At 42.5% G+C, this 21,572-nt stretch overlaps 1 protein-coding gene across 2 annotated transcripts in view; it reads right to left on the bottom strand.

The window, feature by feature from the left end:
* Nucleotides 1-1,829: 1,829 nt before the first annotated feature.
* LRRC8C (leucine rich repeat containing 8 VRAC subunit C) overlaps nt 1,830-21,572 on the bottom strand; it is a 114,344-nt gene continuing 94,601 nt past the window's right edge. For both annotated transcript variants that reach the window (XM_087866089.1, XM_045801824.2), the window contains exon 3: nt 1,830-7,947. In XM_087866089.1, coding sequence (XP_087722215.1) covers nt 5,674-7,947 — 2,274 coding nt within the window. In that variant the 3' untranslated portion in view covers nt 1,830-5,673. The remainder of the gene's footprint in view (nt 7,948-21,572) is intronic.

Below are 21,572 nucleotides of genomic sequence, written 5' to 3'. Positions count from 1 at the left end.
CTAAATCAAAATAATCAGCATGGTCAGTTTGGTTTATGTTCGGTAATAATACCTTTGCCTAATGCTGTGTCTTTATGTAAAATATTTAAACTTGGAAAATACTGTCTCATCTATGGTATGCCTGATCATATAAATGTTTGTGTTTTGTTTTGTTCAAATATGAAATCTAAAGTATATAGCCTGTATTCAAAGATTTACACACAAAATTAGTACAGCCTCTCACTTTTTTCCTACTTGGATACTGATGATAACATTCAAACTTACATTCCAAAATATGCAGGCCTGGGGCCATGTGAGTACCCTCACTGAGTCTAAAATTGTCGTGATTTCCCTCTTATGTACTTCTGTACCCAAACAGAAGGGCTTATATCTCGCTAGCCTGAACAACTGACTTGATTTATTCAATGTCAGTGTTTATCTCAATATTGTGTATAAATGAAAGGACCAGAAGATGGGACATTGGGAGGTACCAGTGGACAGTCTTCTCTGTTTGTGCAAATTGCATTGAATCACCAGCTGTCTCCATTCTATTGCATTTCTCAGCTCATGTCTCCAAAATTTCTCGAGCTGCCACACAATTCTGTGTGAGGTTTTTGTTTTTTTTTTTTAAGATTTTATTTATTGATTTGTCAGAGAGAGAGAGCACAAGCAGGGAGAGGGGCAAAGGGAGAAGCAGACTCCCCGCTGAGCAGGGAGCTGGATGGGAGACTCGATCCCAGGACCCCAGGATCACGACCTGAGCCGAAGGCAGACGCTTCACCGACTGAGCCACCCAGGCATCCCCCTGTACAAGTTTCTGATGCACACATTCACAGGGCCTCTCACCACTCTCAGAATCCTTCCTTGTCTCAATAGAATTTCTCCCAAGGGCTATCAGTTGATTACCAGTAAGATGATGGAGGCACAAACGACTACAGAAAAATACGGTAAGTGGCAACATAGCTTCAAAAGTTACCAATCACAATTTTCTTCTGCGTAAGTGGTATATGAGATTTTCCTGAAAAGGGCTTCCATAAGCCGGAGTATGTGTGATGGAGGAGGGGAGGCTTCTAGCTGAGCAGAACCGTTCTGATTCCTTCAAGCAGCCGCGCGCATTACCGGAACACCGTGTGGCGAGAGCTGTGCTGGACAGCGATCCCATAATCAGATCTGGCAAAGGCACAGCCCTTGCCTCCAGACGACATATTCAAGCGCTAATGACTCCAATAGAACTCCAGGGGCCCCTGAGGTAGATGCTGCCGCACAGTGAATTAAGGAAGGAAATAATTAGTCACAATTGCAGAAACGAGCTAAACACGAAGCGAAAGAAGGCATGCGGCCCATTTCCTGCGGAGCACAGAGAGCCTTCGCAAGGGCAGAAGCAACACCAGGAGAAATGCAAAAGGTCAACGTGACTTCTATAATCGAAGAAGGGACGAATCTCAACTTCAAATTACAAAAATGACTTTATTTAAGTTATTTTCTCTTCCTATGTACTACAATAGCCAAATAACATGAAGACATTTTATCGGGAATTTGCACGATGACAAATCAACCTTCAAGCATTTTCTTGACGGTCTTAGAGGTTTGACCAGCATTTGACACAATTTGAACACAGACAGTGAGAGAAAACAAGTGGCAGGAAAAACAACAACAGAGTGAGCACATAAGGCATTCAGTTTCAACCCCAGTAAAAATATTCACGAGGCAGAATCGAGTGGGAGAAGGAATAGTATTCAGCAGAGAGCAAATTTATAATTACATTAAAAACCATACATAGGAACTGTGGTTTAACATGGCCAATGAGTTAAGTTGTACAAAGTATCCTTTTTCAAGGTCTTCTGATCAAAAAAAAAAAAAAATTCCTTGGGGCCAGGAGGACACTCTTCCCTCCCCCGGCATGAACTTCAGGATGTTACCTTTGTCAGTACATGGCTCTGGGAAGATGCAGTAAGAGGGGACACCGAGTTTGAAAGGCTGGTATGAAATTGTATTAGAAGCATGTCACTGAGACCTAAATCTGAAAAAATCAATGGCAGGTCTGGTGGAGACTGTCAAAGTTTTCTTACAATGTGTCTGAATTGACAAGAAAAGACGAGACTGTCTGACAGACTCTTGAGGCATTCCCCTCCCTCATAGCTGAGCTGTATTGTTCCCTTGTTTGGTAACTTAAGGTTACTGAGGGACCCTACTGTGAGTTATTGAGATCCTACCGAGACGTGGACGGCTTGACTGGCATTACCACACTCAGAATTAATGGGAGAACACCAACTGAAATTATATGAAAATTTATCTTATCTATTCACTACTAAGTACCGCTGACCATTTTCATAAAGATGGATCACGAATGTTCACTGTTTAAGTACAGATAGCATTACTACTGATCAGATATTTGGTAGGAAATGAGAGAGTAGAATAAACTGCTTAAAAATGGACTTTTTTTAAATGATAGAATTAGAAAAATAAACAACAGCAAAACTCCTCTTGGGGGAAATAGTAAGAAGAGATATAAAGAATGTGTCTTCTTTTTTCTCAGTATCAGAAATCATAAAACAGCACATTGCAAGGACTTGGATCTTCCCCATCCCAAGTAGCCCAAGAAAGATGCCAGGTTGTTTAAGACCCTCTCTAAGAAGGATGGCTTGAGAGGCAGATAAAGAGGCACCACTGAATGAACGAAACACTCCTAGCAGGCATATCCTGAAAGCCTTCTTGCCAAACACGATGCCATGTAGACTGTGGCAACTCTTTACAGCAGCTCCATGGGAAATGTAATGGCAGGGAAAAGGTGGGTGAACCGCAAGAAAAACCTACAGTTGTTTCACTGTATCAAGAACATTTATGTTGAAAGTGCTGTGTTAAGAACAAACCAAAACAAAAACCTAACACACAACTAGTTTTCTGAGGTGTGGTCTTCTTAGGGGAGTTCCACTGGGATACACTTCTATGCTTTGCTTCAACCAGACCATGTCCAGACAATGACCTGTTCTACACTTAACCAGTAAAACTGACCAGAAGGCATACCCAGCATGGGCTTCGACCAGCCACAGGCATTACGAGTACAGATGGTGCTTTTAGATTTACAGAAGCAGTTTCTCAGGAATCCTATAGAGGATGGAGAAACAGAGCTAGTTGTTCCTTTTTTTTAGCAAGAGCACTTATAAAATACAGAAAGGGATTAGGTAAACACCCGTTTACACTGAGTTGATCCATTAAAGGACTTTAGAAAAATCAGCAGTTCATTTACCTGAGTTTCCCATTTAAAGGCTAAATGTAATTGAATGATTTTTGCTTATAAATGTGAACAAAAACAATATTAAAAAGGGCCAGAGTCAGAAAATTGACACTCAAGATGAAGTCTGAGACTTTTGAATTTTTATAAAATCTAATAGAAACATCTATGAATTATCCTTCTCAGTTTAAGCATAAAGTCATAGAACAATACTGATTTACTGGATGTTATTTAGAATTTAGGTTAGGGGTCAGCCTGTGAAATCATTAAGCAAGCAAATTAGAGTCTTCTGGAATTGAGAGCAAATTATGACAAGTGTTAAAAGTACTTACTAGTCACTTATGTCAGTTATGAACCCCACGTGAGATTATGATTTAACACCAGATAAAGACTTCAGCATAAATACGATTTTTAACCTGAATAGATCCCTTTTGAAGGGTGGTGTAGAAAATAACTATAAATTTTATCCAGAAAAATAGTGCACCCAGTGTTTTACCAGTAGTTATCTAAGCTTACCTTTTTCAACAGGGTATTTTTGTCATGCTCAGCCATGGAGAATCTTCCAAGTCTTTTGTTTGCTTAAAATAAGAGGGCTGTATTTCTAAATACAACACATTGTTCATAAGCAGGATCCTAACCACATTCTGGAATTGAATATCTGCCCCTACAAGAAATATAGCTATGTTACTATTTTAACATATCATTTCCATTCTAGGTGGGAAATAAGTTATACAAAATCACCATTCGAACACTTGGACAAGAACAGAAACAATAAAGCATCCGGACTGCATGATTTCGTTATTCAACAAATGAAAAGCATCTCTTCCCCAAATCCTTCACTCCATGACACCTCCTAGCATCTCCAACACGAGTGAGGTACGTGTGTCTGCTGAGCAGTTGTGTTGAATTCCAAAGCAGCACTGTAGAAAATCACCAGGATCAAGGCGCAAAATATAAAAGCAGTTATTTTGAAACCCCAAGAGCATCTTCCTATTGTCTTTCATTGCTAAGTCACAAAACTCTCTTAGGTCAGACTAGAGTTCTGACAACAGTCAGTGTGAATTGACTACAGAAAACACAATTCCCATGATCAGCAAAACTGGCCCTGGATCGAGGGCACGAATCGTGTTTTCATTTTCCTGAAGAATCAGTTACAGATTTTGCCCAAGATGCGTATACTATGTTGGTTTAAATACAAAGATAAATAAAAGCTCTGCTGACCACCAAGCAAAAATTATTTCTAAGTGACAGCCACTTAGCAATTTATTCACCCCTTTAAAAAAAAAAAAGTAACAGAACCATTTTAGGTGAGATGCTTATTTTAAGCCAGAAAACAGAAACAGTTCCTTGTGCTCGCATCACTCGCACCCGCAGCAGGGGCAGGAGTCCGGGAGCTCCACTTACGGAGATGTGGGTTATTCTGCGTAACAGGCAGGACGTGAGGAGCTGGCCGCCCCACGCTGCCCGGAGCAACCCGGGCCCCTGACTAGAGTGCCAGCTCTTTCAGAGACGGCTTCGGCAGGGCATTTTTTTTTTTTCTGTCTGATGTACCCACATATGAAGATATCAAAGGTTATTACATTACTTAAAAACCAGGCTTCTGATTCTGATTTTTAAATTTAATTACCTATTTTAATTAAAATATATCTAGCTTCTCTGAGGTTGCTCACCAGTACTACATAGCAATATTAAGATGAAGGGTGGGGGGAGGAGAGCCTCTGTATTTTGTTTTTAAACGATATTTTTGAAATGTTGGGGAGAACGCAAATCAGTCAGATGATACATGACCAATTCAGACCAGCCAACCATGGAAGATTATTGATTTCACTCACTTACAAAATCCTAGCCTAACAACCACATTGACTGTCAGGTAAATGAAATAACACAATTTAGGGTTCTGTTGGAGACGAGGAGAAATTTTGAAAGCAGTGGTCTGTGGCAATGCACTTATGTGAATATACACTCCAGAGAAGAGTCTCCCGTAGGATGAAGGACTCGGCCAATGCGGAAGGCAGCTGGTATTACAAGGACTAGCGTAGACTCCTTGGTACAGACACAGTAAAAACAAAAGTAAGGACCCTGGACAGGTGGAAACAAGCAAAAAATGACCTTTGCAAAATATCTATTTAAAAAATACCAAAAAGCATGCAACTTAAAATTCCCTCCCTTTCACAAGAATGAAATGAAAAAACAAAAAAACAGACGGAACCACCTGTTTCTGTCAGTAGAAAACAATAATAGGTACATTAGGTTCCAGGACAAATAAAACTTTAAAATATTAATATTGAAAAAATACAATTAAATTTTTATTAAAAAATACATACTCCTTACTCAATCTTTGTGTACATTTTGTTTTGTGTGACAAAAAAAAAAAACAAAATAGGAAAGGCATTAAGACTACCTAATTATTTATACTGTATTTGGTAGAAGCACGTCTCAGTCAGGCTTTAAAGAAAAATAAGTTATTCTGCTTTCATTTGCTCCCGGACATCAGAAGGCAGAGTTTCAAACAGAGCATCTTCCACAACTAACCCGGCTCGCTTCAGGGCCCGACAGTCGCCCAGTTCGGGAGGGAGGATTTCAAAGTGATTGCCTTTAACGTCTAAGTAGGAAAGAAATAATAAATTTCCAATTTTCGGTGAAAGTACCGAGAGGCTGTTTTTCCCAATCTTCAGCGTTTTAAGTTTCTTGCAGAAGTAGAGTTCGTCTGGAAGGCTCTCCACTTTGTTACAAGTGATGGAGAAGTACTGCAGACTCTGTAGCACCCCGACCTCAGGCGGGATGAAGCGGATGTCATTGTAGGACAAGTCCAAGTACCGGATCTTGTTGCATAGGAACAGGTGGGACGGCAGCACCTCTATTTTGTTGTGACTGAAGGCCAGGCGCTCCAGGCTGGTGAGCTTCTTTATGTGCTCGGGGATGTAGGTGATGCTGTTGTGCCACAGTTTCAGCACCGTCAGCTTTCTCAAGTGCTGGAAGCTAACGATTTCCTCGATGGATTTCAGATTATTTTCCTTGAGGTCCAGTTCCTGGAGGCTGAGCAGACTGAACACGGCATGGGGGATGCGCTCCAGGTCGCAGTGGACCAGCTCCAGCTCCGTCAGATTGGTCATCTTCTTTAAATTGTTCAGCATCACCAGCTTGGTGCCGTCGTTGTGGACGCACATCTTCTGCAGGTGGCTGGAGACGTCCACCACCGCCTGAGGGATTTTGGAAACGTTGCTTTTGATAGAGAGGATTTTAAGGCTTTTGAGATCCCGCAGAGACTCGAGAGTGACATTTTTGGAAATGTCATGACTTAGAGAGCCAACCAGGTAGAGCTCTTCCAGATTCCGGAGCCCGTACATCCAGGGGGGCAGCTCCCTCATATCATCAAACTTGACGCTCAAGACCTTGAGGTTTTCCTTCAGGAAAGAGAGCGCCGCACTGTGGATTTTGACTGAGCACTGGTGTAGCGAGAGCTCTTGGAGATTGTCCAGCTGCGCGATGGTGGCGGGGATCATTACGTTCTTGATGATTTCCAGTTTGAGAGACTGCAACTCTGTGATCTCAAAGACTGTGTCCGGAAGACCAGAGAGCATGATAAGAGGCAATTCCAGCCGGTTATGGGCATTCGTCTGTAGCTTCTGCCTCAGTTTATCGGGAGTCCACTCGTTATTTAAGTTGAGCTGCTTTAATTTGTTCTCGCTGACTTCAGATAGGAACACCGCGAATCTCTTGGAGTATAGTGGGTCATACTGATCTATCATATGAAGCATAAAAGCAAAGTCATTTTTCACGTCCGGAATATCGTCAATTCCAGTCTCCTGCCGGACATACTCGAAAGAGTATTCCCGCAGAGAGCGGTAGAACAGCCAGTATAAGGTGTACAGGCACGTCAGTCCGTAGATGCTTACAAAACACAGGTAGCAAAAGGACAGTTTGGAGAACAAGTGTGCCATGGTGTGATTACAAGAAAAGTTTTTATATCCGGTCATGTCCTGAATGTCGACGTTACAGTCCACGGTGAACTGAACTTTGGAAACCAGGGCGCTATTATAGGCGATGATGATCAGGAATTTTATGACCTTAAGCACAGTCTGGCGAACGTACATGGCATACAGGATGTCACCTTCTTCGACGTGCAGCCTGAACTTCTTCACCTTCTCAAATAAGGCCTTCGCTTGCTCCCCTTCCTTCTTATCCAGGGCTCCGGCAGTGGACTTGTCAACCACGAACTTCTCCGGAATGGACTTTAAAGACTGAGAGTTGACCAGGCTGCCTTCCGGACCCGACTGGATGGTGTTGGACCTGCTCATGTTGTTCTTCCTGTTGTCCTTTTCCTCGGAATCCTCCCCAGACACCTCCGATAAAGCCCGTGTGGTCCAAGGAGAGTCAAAACACTTCCCCAGGATCGAGATGAAATGTTCTATCTTGGAGCTGGAGCCCGGGAACTTGAACCAGAAGTTGCTGCAGAGCATGAAGACCAGGGTGTGGATGAGGACCAGGTAAGGGAAATACTTGGCGTACCAGTGGAGGGCCCGCTCATAGCACATCTGGTTTATGAAGCTGTACTGCTGGAGGTCCAGATCTGTCTTTAGTCCTTTCATTTCTACAGTGGCGGGGTTGGTAGGAGACGGTTTGGGGGGAGGCAGCGGGGTGGTGCTGGCCACTGCTTGGGAGACATTGGACACGGAAGAGTGATTCTGAGAAGGCTGGACTCTTTTCGGAAGGCAGATGATCTTGTCTTGCATGACCTGGAACACAGAAGTAATATTTTCAAATTATATTATTCAAAGAGCTCCGATAATGTCATTAGTGTGAAGAAAGCAGCAATAACGTCCAATAAATGTCCATTTCCTTTGCCTGGAGAATACAACGTTCGATTCCGGCACCAGGATTTCATTCCCTGCCCACGTGCTGGGAAAATGAAATACTTGACTTTGCTCATCGTGTGTAAGTTATGACATAAAACACAGCAGTTGTCTTAGGTCACAGAAGAACTCACAACAAAATAAGTATTTAAAGAACATTCGTGTATTTTAAAATTTTGCATTTCTTCTCTCCCTGGAGCCTGGAGAATCAGTCGTTGGTCTGGGAAGTACATCCTCTTATCAGACTCAATCTTGAACTGGATGGCTCCCCAGATTAGATGGACTTGTGTATGAGAATTAACAGGATTGGCAGGAGGAAATGTGGAAGAAATTCCTGTCTTTATCATTTGCCCTTTACTTTCTACCCATACCCTGGAATGCATGCATAGATGAATGCAAATGGCCTTCATACAATGGGAATTCACTAAGCTTTTATAAAAACCATTTCATCTCTCTGCAGAGAGATATGAAGGAATCAGAAGCTCTTCACAGTAAAATAGTTAGGTTTAAACTTGCTGGCTTTTCACACAAAATATTACATTGAAAACTTTTATCCCTTTACCAATACAGCAATTTGTTGGAAAAAAAAAAAAGTAAGCCCAAAGAATGTCCAGTAGTCTCCTAACATTGCAATTTGGGTAAGGAAGAGGGCATCCTTTTTGCAGATGAAGGAGTATGAGGCCAAATACTCCTGGAATCAACCTGGAGGAACTGTCCCCAGGAACAATAAGCAAACAGTCTGGAGGAAGAATAATAACCAAGGAATTGACAGCAATAATGTGAGATTAATAATGCAGGGAAAATCTATTTGTACCTTAAAAATGTCAAATGGCTGGAAACCCATAGCTTTCAGTGATTCTGCAACAGCAAAATGTTTAGTAACTTTGGTAACAAACAACAAAGCTCCTTCCATTGATTATAGAAGCAGAAACTGAATCCATTGTCAAGTGGGTGCTGTGGCATGGGAATGTGACCACAAGTTGGTGACATGGGGGACACTGCCCCCCAGACAGAAGTACAAGGTCTGACAATGGAGTGGGGCACCCAACATTTAGCAGAGTGTCCAAGACAAAGGAGACCACCCGCGTGTATTTGCTGAGAAAGTGGATGAGTCCCAAACCGACACGAGTATTTCCAGTTCGGAGCTGCGTATGTCTGCATGTGGCCCTCAGCTCTTCAAGGGAAGAAGGTAAGGATGGCAATTATAGTGCTGATGGCAGAAAACTTCTGCTGTGTTTAATAAGCCACTGACTCTGTTCTAAAAATGTCACCGGTATTCATTGTCACCAGAGTCCGATGAGGCAGGTACTCTTATTATTCCCATTTCACAGATGAGGAGACCAAGGCACAGAAAGGTTAAGTTACTTGCTACTATCATCCTGCTCAGGCCACCTGGACCCAGAGCCCACATTCTTATTTCATTTTACTGCTTATCTAGAATTAAACCGAAAAGATCCCAATCTGACTTTATCATAACAAATTACCTTATGCAAATTTTGTCACAGGAAAAGAGCTTATTTCTGCAAAACCCTATGCAGGTGACAGTGAAAGAATTAGGTTAAGGGGAAGAGAAGAAGTCTCATTACAAGAGTTATAAAAGCTCTGTCCTGGAAGATGAAGCAGGGAGCAATTATTTACTATGTCAAATAGGAGAAGCAAAGAAGAAATCACACATGTGACTGCATTTCTAGAATTTGGTGGCTACAGAGGTGTGAGAACTGAGCAGGGGTCTTCAAGCGTTTCTATCACTTACCTATGTCAGAGAAAAAATATTGACCACGCCCACTCAGTATATGTATGTCTATTCATAATTACATCCGTAAAGTCCTGTCGATCCATATGTGAAATATTAGAAAAGCTTAATTCCTTTCCCCTGAGGCTTAAAATAAATACAGGCATACCATGAAGATATCGCAGGTTCGGTTCCAGACCACCACAATAAAGCACTTATTGCAACACAGCTAGTCAAATGAATTTTTTGGTTTACCAGTGCTTAGAAAAGTTACGTTTACACTGTACTATCGTCTATTAAAGGGTTACGTCAAAAAAATGCCCACTGTCATCTGAGCTTTCAGCAAGTCAAAATCACTGGTCACAGATCATCATAGCAAATATAATAATAATGAAGAAGTTTGAAACATTGCAAGAATTACCCAAATGTGACACTGAGACATGAAGCAAGGAAATGCTATTGGAAAAATGGCACCAACAGACCTGCTCACACAGGGTTGCCACAAATCTTCCATTTGAGAAAAACACAGTATCTGCAAAGTGCAATAAAATGAGGAGCGCCTGTCTAAATAAAAGTTTTCATTTTTATCTCACATCTCAATGCAGCACCCTTTGCATTTCTGGGGGGTCAAGCACTCTACCTTGGAAACCCCTGGAATAGAAAATAGCGGGAGGAAGTCTAGACAATGCCAGATTACCCTTAAGGAATACGGAGGAGAGACAAACAAGCCATTCAGTGTTTGGGGTCCTGTTCTGGATGTGCTCCCATTCTCGGTCTTGTTAACGCTCCAGCAGTCTGTGACGTCAGCAGAAGGTAGGGGCGAGAGATGAACAGGGAAAGGGAGTGCGTCCCTGAGTACCTTCCCCAAGAGTGACACCTTGGAGCTAGTGTGTTAATATGGCATTGTTAGTGTTATGAGGAAAACACGGAAGCCTTGCTTTGTGAAAGCAAGATCAGTTAGAAGGTAACGAGGCAGGCACCTTCTTAAAGTGCTAACTCCCTGCCAAGCAACCAGGCAGCCCCATTCCTGGCCCCCTGCCCAGCACTTCCCCAGGCTTGTTCCTGATGGTGGAGGATGACAGACCTCTGGAGCTTGCTTGCATAGGATTTCAGGATATCCATTGCACAAGGGTGCCAAGCAAAGGGGGCAAGCAAGGGTGGGCTGAAATCCTGCTGTGCCCCTCAGCGGGATGGAAGCCCCATCCTCTTGGGGTTCTCTACGGTCACAAGAGGGGGCTACCTGTTTATATTCTGCACAAAGGTACCTGATTGGCTAACATCGGCCATGCTGGAAGGCAGGTCATATTCTCCCCATTCTACAGAAGAAAAAAACAACTCAGGTTCAGAGAATGGCAGTAACTTGTCCAAGTTCACATAGCAGGAATTTAAACCTGTCTTCTGTTTACAGCCTAGTGCCTTCTACCCCTCCACATGTCTTCTCATCTCACCAAGCGTCTGCTGGGAGGGCTTCATAGAGAACAGCCCAGCATAGTGGAGGGAGACAGAGCGCATCTCCCCAAGTTCCTCTCAGTCTTCTGATGCCGGATTTCTATTTCAATCTTCACAAAGACAGAATTTTTAAAACGTGCCTACTTAAATCCCAGGAGGGGAAAGACGGTGATCTATTTTCCATCAGCTGTTAACTATTCAGAAGTGAGCACAGAGTAGAAAAAATACTGGAATTCAGTTGCTAAGGACAATAGCTGCTCCTGCAGCTGAAAGAACATTTCATAAGAAGACTCCAGAAGAGATGCAGCTCAGAGCAGAATTCTCCAAAAATGTGACGGCAGGTTGCCTAATCCAGGACTATGAGAAGGAACAGGGCAGGTTCAGGAGTCCAACAGCAAGAGTTGGAGGATTTAAACAGTAAAATGGCCTCAGGACAGAGGACGGAAGTTGCCTCCGCCATGTTAAAGACACACAGTATTTCTGAACATGGCAGCATTGAGAAGAACTGGGAGAAGGATCTGCATTTTCGAAGGTGCGGTAAAAAAGGGAAAGACAGACAAAAGTAAGGCAGCCAGGCTTCCTAAAACAGCAGCCGCAACCACAACAAACGGCACAGGGTGCTCTGTGGTATCTTTGTAAAAAAGAGCAGCTTGTAAGAATTTGAAATTCTTTGTTTCCTCTTTCCTGCTTTTTGGAGAAATTTGTTAATTCAACCTAGATACCTCACTTCTCTTTACCTTTTGCCAATCATTTAAAGGTTAGAGAGCCAAACAAGCCTTACAGAAAGGCTGCAACACCAATTTCAAAGGAGGCTCGGGGTTGCAGGCTGAGGGAGAGCGGCTGGGGGTGAGCAGGGATAAAGCCCCCCCCACCCCCCCAAGCTCATACACACGTGTCACAATGCAGAGGAATTCCACCACTTTCATCCAGAGGCAACCCTCAGAACGCTTGAGACCAGAAGCTACAAGGGGTGTTTGTGCAGGGAAAAGGAGACTGAAAAGGGAGGGAAATGGGGTAAGGGGAAAGAACAAAATGGAAAAAGCAAGATAAACAAGAGAATCCAATCCAAAATACAGCAAGGTGAGAAAGTTACTATCCTAAAGGCGGATATGAGAATAATTCTTGAATAAAAATCATCTGTGTTAAGGAAAATATCTGAGTTGGTTTGGGAACCAGGAGGGGAAGGATACAGAATAAGGTGAGTCACTGAAAGCAAAGGTCAGATGAAGCCATGGCAAAAAAGATGGCCAACCCTACTCTATACGGGGATGAACAGGCTTGGAGGTTGGAGGTGGTGAGTCAGCAGAGCAGAGAGGGGCTTGAATCAAAGAAAATGGTCAGGCAACATGGTGGGAGGCTGGAGTATATACTCATTATTTCTATTTTGAGATATAAATACCTTTCAGTCTTGCCTGGAAGTTTGGTGAAATCTGCTACACAGAGACACGCACAGACAGACACACACACAGAGCTTTTGTTAGTCAATTTATAAGAATCACAACAAAAAGGAACAAACTTGCATGCATGCATCAAATCTGTACAGACAGGGAGAATCTGCCTGGGATGGTAAAAATCTGTAATGCCGTTTCCATGGAAGCAGGAATGAGGACCATGAGAACCAAATCCTTCCAGGAGTCTGTAAGACTTGGAGATGGCCATGGGGCCAGGGACTGGAATTTGATCCATCATGCTCTAGATCCGAAGGGGCAGCTGATGTCAGGTGGCAAACCTGTATAAAATGCTCAAGGCCTTACGATGAAAAGCCCCGGAGGGATAAAAATATACATGTAAAATTGTTCCATCACTGTGATTAATACCTAGGTAATGTTTCTGGAAAAGAAACCCAAGGGTTTCAGGGATTGCCGAAATGGGCTCAGTAAAATTTGGACTCATAAATTCTCATTTGTAAATTATTTTGAGATAACAGCAGTTTTTAGGGGGAAAAAAATGAAACTCAGTGTGTTTTCAAGACAAACAAAGTGAAAATTCAAAAAAGGAAATAACTGGGAATTCAAAAAAAGGAACTAACCGTGGCGCCTGGGCGCCTCAGCTGCCTAAGTACCTGCCTTCGGCTCAGGTCATGATCCCTGGGTCCTGGGATTGAGCCCTGCTTCAGGCAGGGAGCCTTCTTCTCCCTCTCCCTCAGCTCATGCGCTCTCTCTCAAATAAATAAATAAAATCTTAAAAAAAAAAAAAAAAAAAAAAAGGAAACAACCCAACCAAACCATGCCTTAAGTGGTCCTCAGATCTAGGAAAAGAAATCAAATATTTAAGATCATAATTGTCACATTTATCCCAGCAAAGAGTTGCATTTTTAAGTGGAATGTGTGCCCACTTTATCACGTGTTGAAATGCCTTGCACAGTCAAGGCAAAATTAGCGCCTTTGGATAGTACTTGTCACGATTTTAAATCATTAATGGTCATGCCTACATCTTAGATTGTCTGATACAGCTTTGATGATAGTTATTTGAGTCTCAGTACTTTGTTAGAATTATAACATCCACTATGATAATGTAAAAATAAGATCCCCTTAATTTAGACAATTTCCAGAAACGCAAGGCAGCGAAAAGCAGAACCCACCTGTGATAACAAGTTGAAAAAGTATCTCATTTGCATGAATGAGGCACCGAAGAGCTGAGGTTAAAAGAAAACAGAACAAAACAAAACCACTTAGCTTCAGAGAAGCTGCTTGAAATAACAAAGACAGAGTAACAGAAGCAAGTGCCAGCTTATCTCGAACATGCTGGAGATAGAAATGACATTGATGGGAGTGGCAGAACAGGAGAGCGGAGTAGTTCTGTGTGTGCCCTCAGAAGTCAAGCGTTTGGGCGTATCTGCTGTATGTCCGCTATTATGTAGGGATACCAAGAACAATAGGCCCTTCGAGGTCAAGCACGGGAGAAAGTCAACTCATCAGTAATCACTGTGATAACTGTTCACACTCATGCTTGTCTTTCACAATGAACTTTAAATCAACTCGCCTAGATCCAGAAAGAAAAAGAACCCCACCATGGTGGTATTTTTATTGGAATTAAATTACATTTATAAATTAGTTTAAGAAGAATGAACATCTTTATGGCATTGATTTTCTCTCTCCACGGTGTGTTTCCATTGATTCCTATCCAATTTTATGCCTTTCAAGAGTGTTTTACAGCTTACCTCACAGAGATTTTGGACACTTAATGTTATCCCTAAATATTTTTATTATTTGTCATTACCTTTTTTTTTTTTTTTTAAACACAGATGGTAACATCCTTCTTTCTCCTTCCCTACCTTTGTGCCATCCCTTAGTAAGACTAGTAAGTCTGGGGCACACCCTTCCAGATCTCTACCTGTGCACGTGCATACATAGGACATCCAAACCCATGGGCTCTCACTACATGGGCTGTTCCTGCACCTGGAGCTTTTCCCTTCCGTTGTCTGTCCTGAAGACCGTAACACGTTGCCACATAGGGCTCTGCTTCATTTTGAGGACCAGAGAACTCGCAGTGTGCCTATGCTATAATTTACTAAAAACATTCCAATGATGACATGCATTTAGGTAATTTTTCTACTGAGACCAATGTCAATGTCAAGAAATGACACGCCGTCTGATTTTACATGGCATTCTACAAAACAGGACAGAGAACAGATGGGCGGTTGCCAGAGGTTCATGGCAAACGTTCAGCACCAGGGAAGTTCGCCTTGGGTTATTGAGATTCTGCTCTATCCTGTTTGTGGCGGTGGTTCCAAGATTTACACATGTTTTAAAACTCAAATATAGATCTTGTTTTGATAAAGAGTGCACTCTTGAAGGTGGCAGGGCTAAATGCTGTCTAGCATCAACAGTACCCCACCAGCTTTTTTAAAAAAATATTGTTCTTTCATCTACTTTGCACCCCTGTCAGTGATTTTGTTTTATTTTTTAGGCGTCTCTTTTATGGATCCTAAAAAAAATCCAAACTAATCACTTCTTTCTTTTTACAGTGAATTTAATCCATGACATTATTTTGCTCACTCATATTTGGATATTTACTGATTTTTGAATTTATTTCTGTATTTTTTTTTTATTTTTATATATCCCTTTCCTTCCCTCTTCCTGCCTTCTGCTGTATTGATCACATTTTCCACACCTCCTATTTGCCATCCTGCCTCACCTGGTGAGTAATGTGTAGACTGTATTTCTAGAAAGAGGCTACCTATAATTTCTTAAAACATACACATTTAAAGTTTTCAGTCTTGCAACCCTGCTCCAAGCATGTTGGAACTACCCACTGAACTAGCCCGTTGTGTTGTTCTTGGGCTTTGTTTGTTTTCTCCTGAAACACACATTAAAAAAAAAAATGACCTATCGTTGGCTGAGCTTATTTATATGTTTATGGAATCATGCACTCAACCAGTTTTCTTAGTTACTGCATCTTCTCTAAGGAGATTCCTTAATAATTCTTTTAATAAGGGTCTGTGGACTGAAAGCTCATATACCTTGTGTATCTGAACGGGTCTCTATTGCTTTCATTCTTGAATAATAGTGTAGAAAGTTATAAAATTCTCTTGTGGACAGCAATTTCCCTTCAGTGCTAGAATACTATTCCGTCTTCTGGCCTCTATTTTCACTGCTGGGAAGCCTGCTGTCACCTTGAGTTTGTTCTTTAGTGGGCAATCTATCTTTCTCTACGATCTGTCTCTTTAAGATCTTGCCTTCAACCCCAGATCCTCTACAATTTCACCTTAATCCTGAATGTATGTGGATTAATCCTGCTCAATATCTGTAGCTAAGGACTCAGCTTTCTTCATTTTGGAAACTTCAGCAAAATTTCTTTAAATATTGCTTCCACCTTGCGCCATCATTTCTTCCATGTTTTCCCTGTCGCTCCTATTAGACGTATGTTAGAGCCTCTCGGCGATCACCCACGGTGTGTGTGCTCTTTAATCCCTGCCTCTCTGTGCTGGGCTCTGGGTTAACTCTGGATTCTTATCTAATTCATAGTCTTATTTTTCATATTTTTAAATTCAGGGACTTTTTATTTCCAAAATTTCTAAATGTTTTCTATCCATTTGCTCTTCTGTCACATCTCCCCATTTTTTAATGGTGTATCTTTCTCTTGGACCATTGTCAGTGTATTTATTTGGACTTCATTATTTGTTTCAAAATGTAGTTTGGTCTCAAGTGAATCAACGTTCCAACGGCTGATTTTGCTGAGAGCCTTCTCTGAGCATGGTTTTCTTCCTGTGCTCTGGGTGGGAGGCTGGTTCTGAGATGGAGATTGTCTCCCACCATCTCTTGTGCACTCTTTTGTGGTTTCCTGCACCCAACCCCCGGCCCCCCAACCCACCATTGGCTCTTATCACGGCCTTCTGATGTTCTGCTCTGAAGTCAGGGTCTCACGGATCTGGTCGGGAAACAGCAGGCAGGCTGGCTCAGCTCCTGGTTGGGAGGCACGGTTTCCTCAGAAGCACCAGTCCACCATCCAGTTACTTGTCATTCTTTTCAGCTTCCTTTCAGAGCGGGGGCCTTTGGCTTCAAACAGTGACCAGGCTCCCGGTCTCTTATCTCGTTTCGTGCATTTTTAGCTCCCCTTGCTGGCGGGAGCCGAGCCCTGGCTGCTACTGCCTGCTTTTGGCTCACAGCCCGACAGTTGCTTCACCTCCACTCAGTATTCCATTCCTGCTCCACAGAAATGCTCTCTTGTTTTTGAATCCATGTATGCATTTTTAAAATCTCTTTTTATACCTTACCATGGCTATGTACATTGAACAGAGGGAGTGCTTTGAAGTGCAACACTTGCTTCTGTATCTTTTCCAGAAGAAGTGCGTGTGTGTTTTAATATGAAATTTTAGTTTCAAGACTAAAATAATGAAGAATCAGCATTGCCTGGGTAGTGCCAGACAAGGTACACCTGTCATGCCGAATTCCTCTCCCCACCAAAGGCTGAATTTCTTTATTCATCTCCCAATAACAGCGTATGAGAGTATGTACTGTCCTACAACCTCAACAATTAAGTCCATTACTCTTTTTCTATACATTATAACCCCCAAATTATTTCTCTCGTTTAGACTTTAAGTCATAGTTATGACTGTATTATCACTGAAAGCAGTGAGAAAATTTGCTGCGTATGATAAAACAACAGGTGTCATTCCAATATGCTAACTTGTGATCCAGGCATATTCTTTAGATGGGGGTTGATTCTTTAAGAGGTAGTGCTTTATATTTTTAAAAAAGATTTTGTTTGTTTGTTTGTTTGTTTATTTATTTATTTATCAGAGAGGGAGAGTGAGAGCGAGAGAACGGCAGGCAGAGGAAGAAGCAGGCTTCCCGCTGAGCAAGGAGCCCAATGTGGGGCTCGATTCCAGGACCCTGGGATCAGGATCTGAGCCAAAGGCAGACACTTAACTGACTGAGCCACCCAGGTGTCCCGAAGAGGAAGTGCTTTAACTTGGTTATGGCCTAGTTACAAACAGGTAGATGGCAGCCACAAAGAGGCAGATGGGCCAATATAAAGGTGATTAACTTTATCCTCTTCCCACCCCACAGATTCAAATACAGCTGATTCCAAAGGGTTCTCCCCTGCAGCGAATCATCCAGATTTGCCCCCAGTCTGACATAAAAAAAAAAAAATCTCTCCTAACCCAAGAGTGACCTAGCAAGAAACATATCCTAAAGACCTATTTCCCAGGGCTTGTTCAGAGATACTAAGGATAGAGAGGTTTTAGTTCTATCAACGAAAACTTCTTGAATATCCACTCTATGCTAAGCACCATAGGAAAATCAAGGAGGCATAACCAAGGTTTGCTGTTCGACGAGCACTTACACTTCTACTGGAGAGACATAAAGAGTCATATGAGAAGTCAGGGGTGCAAATGAGGCAGTATACCGTTCACCCAGTGAACGGCGCGGTAAGTACAATAAACACTCGGGCTTGGCGTGAGCAGGGTGGGCTTCGTGGGGTTGGAGCACCTTCATTTGGACTTTGAAGCTACTGGACTTGGATGGATTATGGGAGGGTTAAGGTCAGAACCTCGTGGTTCCAGAGGTAGGAGCAAAGGGTTGCACTTGGGAAGAGTAAGAGAAAAGATGCCAAAGGTCAAGTGCGGTTCTTCCTCTCTGAGGTAGACTCATTTCTCCCGGGAGAAGGGAGAGAGATACAAGGAAGGAAGTTAATTAGCACATCTCTAAGTTATCAGTGAATTACAAACTTACTCTCCCAGAAACAAGGTGCTAGAAGATAAAGAAAGCGCCAATTCTCAAGAGACACTATTTGCCTCCACCAGTGACAGGATTCGCTCTGAAAATGCAGATTTTGTTTCAGGGCTAACCACTGGAAATATTTTAGGTACAAACAAATCTTGGTGAGAAAGAAAAGGAACTGAAAAGGTGGGAAAGATGGTTCTAAAGGGGTGAACATCTAAACACGTTCGTTCTCAGCAAATGTCTGATTCACACGTCTTGCTATCCTCCAAGGCCAGTGCATGTATACTTGGGGGCAGTGACCACGGGAGCACAAGCACAGACATCCCCGAGCACCGCACACGGCCTCCCTCTCACCAGCACAAGCCAGCGCCCTTCTCCAGGGGAAACGGGAATGCGGAACTGCAGGGTTGTGGGGCTCCCTGTGTCCTTATATGGGGGACAGGTAATAACACACAGTGTATAGAGGAAGTGCATAGCCAGGGAGTAACAAGAAAGAGGGGGGGAAATGTACCAGTCTTAAGCAAATTGCCCAATTTTAAAGTGTTTATTAACAAACACAAGGGCTGAGTAAAATGTCTGTTTTTATTGGTTGCTCATTGCCTTGATAGCAATGGGGGAAGGAGAAGAAAAAAAAAAGTCATACCCTGGCACCTCTGATGCCCGGAGTCCATGTCCTTGAAGCAAAATTCAAGGTATTGGAGGGATGAACTGATTAAAACTTGAATTTTTGAATTTATGAATTCTCTCGGTGGGAAGGTAGAGCAATAGTACACTTGTTATAGGCTCACCTGTGCATGACTAACCCAGGCATCAAGCACATATTCTTGAGTTGAGCATTATCAGAAACTTCTGTGCCTGAGGGAACTGAATGCCATTAGTCCAGGAGAAGAATTAAACACTGAAAAAGTTAAAGCATACTTTCCTGAGTCATTACTGTACAGAATAAGGATATATAGTTAAACAGAACTGGGCACCTGGGTGGCTCAGTTGGTTAAGCGTCTGCCTTCAGCTCAGGTCATGCTCCCAGGGTCCTGAGATCGAGCCCTGCATCGGGCTCCCTGCTCAGTGAGGAGCCTCCTTCTCCCTCTCCCTCTGCCTCTCCCCCTACTAGTATACCCCCACCCCGTTCTCTCTCAAACAAATAAATAAAATCTTAAAAAAAAAAAAAAAAGAACTGGAACAGTCTTTTAAGCCCTGGTTGGCCCCCATCACAGCTCCCAAGGAAACACAGCATAATTGCTCATCCTTTTACCTCCTAGACCAGGAAGCTCTTTAGAGGCGGACTCCATCCTCACCAACACTGCCTGGCATGAATTAGGAGTGCAGTAAATATGAGGTGAGTAAACAAACACATTTTTCCCACCAAAGGGAAACAAACCACAACAAGGGCAAGCACGCACACTTATAAAATCGGATGCCAGTGAACATCTGGAAGTATTTGGCTTCTAGCTACCTTCCTCTGAGATGAAACAATTCATTTCACACAACTTCCAAATTGCCAAATGAGGTCTGCCTAGTGCTTCCTAAAGCCGGAGCTAAGTGCTTACTCATTTAAGATACACAAACAGGGAGACAAACTTGGGAGGCACAGTAAAAAAGAAACCATCCCATCTGCCTTAGGATCATGTCTACATCTGATACTTCCCTTAATAAAGGTGATTCTCCTATCACTGTAATACAGACACACTGACTTTTTGAGGGGAAGGATGACTATACATACTATAAATATCATTTTATTTTCATTATTTTTAGAGAGAGCGCAAGCACGTACACTTTTGTGAGTGCAGTGGGGGAGGGGGAGAGGGAGAGAGAGAGAATCCTAAGCAGACTCCATGCCCAGTGCGGAGCCCCAGTGCAGGGCTTGACCTCACGACCCTGAGATCATGACCTGAACCAAAATCCAGAGTTGGTCGCTTAACTGACTGAGCCACCCAGGCGCCCCAAATGTTAATGTTTCTAACCTCTGGTTAGCCGGAGACGTTCCAGCTATGAAGGGTGCTCTCATTTCTTATATCTTAGTGGTATCTACACTGTGTTTTCTTCTCCTTAGGAGGTCGGTTGCTGCGGGATGCAAAAGGCACTAGAAAAAAAAAATTAAAAAATGAGGGAGTGGATCAGATTCAAAACTGTTTTTGCTTCATGGCATTTTTCCATAAGCCAAGTGGACTAGTGAATTATTTGATTCATGGCAATTTAAGATTTAAGTGGAAAGCATTTCAAAGTCAAAACCATGTGAGAAAATGTAGTGGATGTAAAAAAACTATGGATAAACATTAGGAACCTACAGTTAATGATTCATAATAGACACAGTTTGTTTCAGTTGCCTGAGGAATGTAAAATATTTATAATTATGCTCTTGAAATAATGAAGGGAAAGCTCTTTTTGAAGCAATCTCCAGGAACTGAAATCCTAGTTCTGTACTCAACTGACTTAGCCCTGGACACCCTGTAGTTCGCTGATAAATCTGCGAACAGGAGTAAGAAGGAAGAAATTGGGGGAGTCCAAAGAGAAACATAAATCTTCTGGGCTAGCTAGACAACAGCGCTGAACAAGCCGCACAAAAATGCATCATTCTAAACAATGGAAGCACTGTGGAAGCACAGACAAAAAACTGTACTGAAAGGGTTTTTTAGAAATGATCATTTATTTTAGAAATTTACTCTGATAATGAATAAATTGCAACAGCACTCAGCATGTGAAAGGTGTCAAGGCTGTGGTCAATGTCACGTGAAGGAACAGATGGTGTCGTTTATGAGAGAATATCTGTACGTCGTTATGACATCATAGAAGGCTTGCAGGTAAGGCAAGAGTCATGGCAATTCTTAGTCATTTGGGTTTGTTGGATGGTAGGAAATCATCATGCTTTTTGGAAGCTGACCTATCCGGACTCCAGAAATATCATTCATTTGGATAAGAAAGGTTCCACACATTCCAGGGAAATAGATCTTTTACCACGAAGAGTGAATTCCAGTTATGGATCTTTCTCTGACTTATCTAGATGGTTGACCTCTGGGCAGAACGTAAGACTCTTCTTTGTTCCTCCTTCCTTCTTTCTAGGAGAAATGGGGCTAGTAGAGATAGTAGCATTAAAGGAAAAGTAGTGACCCTTGGTGCTCATAAGGAGTGAAGGCTCTGAGTTCAAGTGGCGGGAGCTCTCA

This window comes from Ursus americanus, chromosome 12 (genome assembly GCF_024610735.1).
Source record: "Ursus americanus isolate L20-20 chromosome 12, mUrsAme1.1.p, whole genome shotgun sequence".
In the NCBI taxonomy this organism is placed as follows: domain Eukaryota; kingdom Metazoa; phylum Chordata; class Mammalia; order Carnivora; family Ursidae; genus Ursus; species Ursus americanus.
Note: the sequence above shows the minus strand (reverse complement) of the source record. Positions and strands in the feature narration are given on the sequence as shown.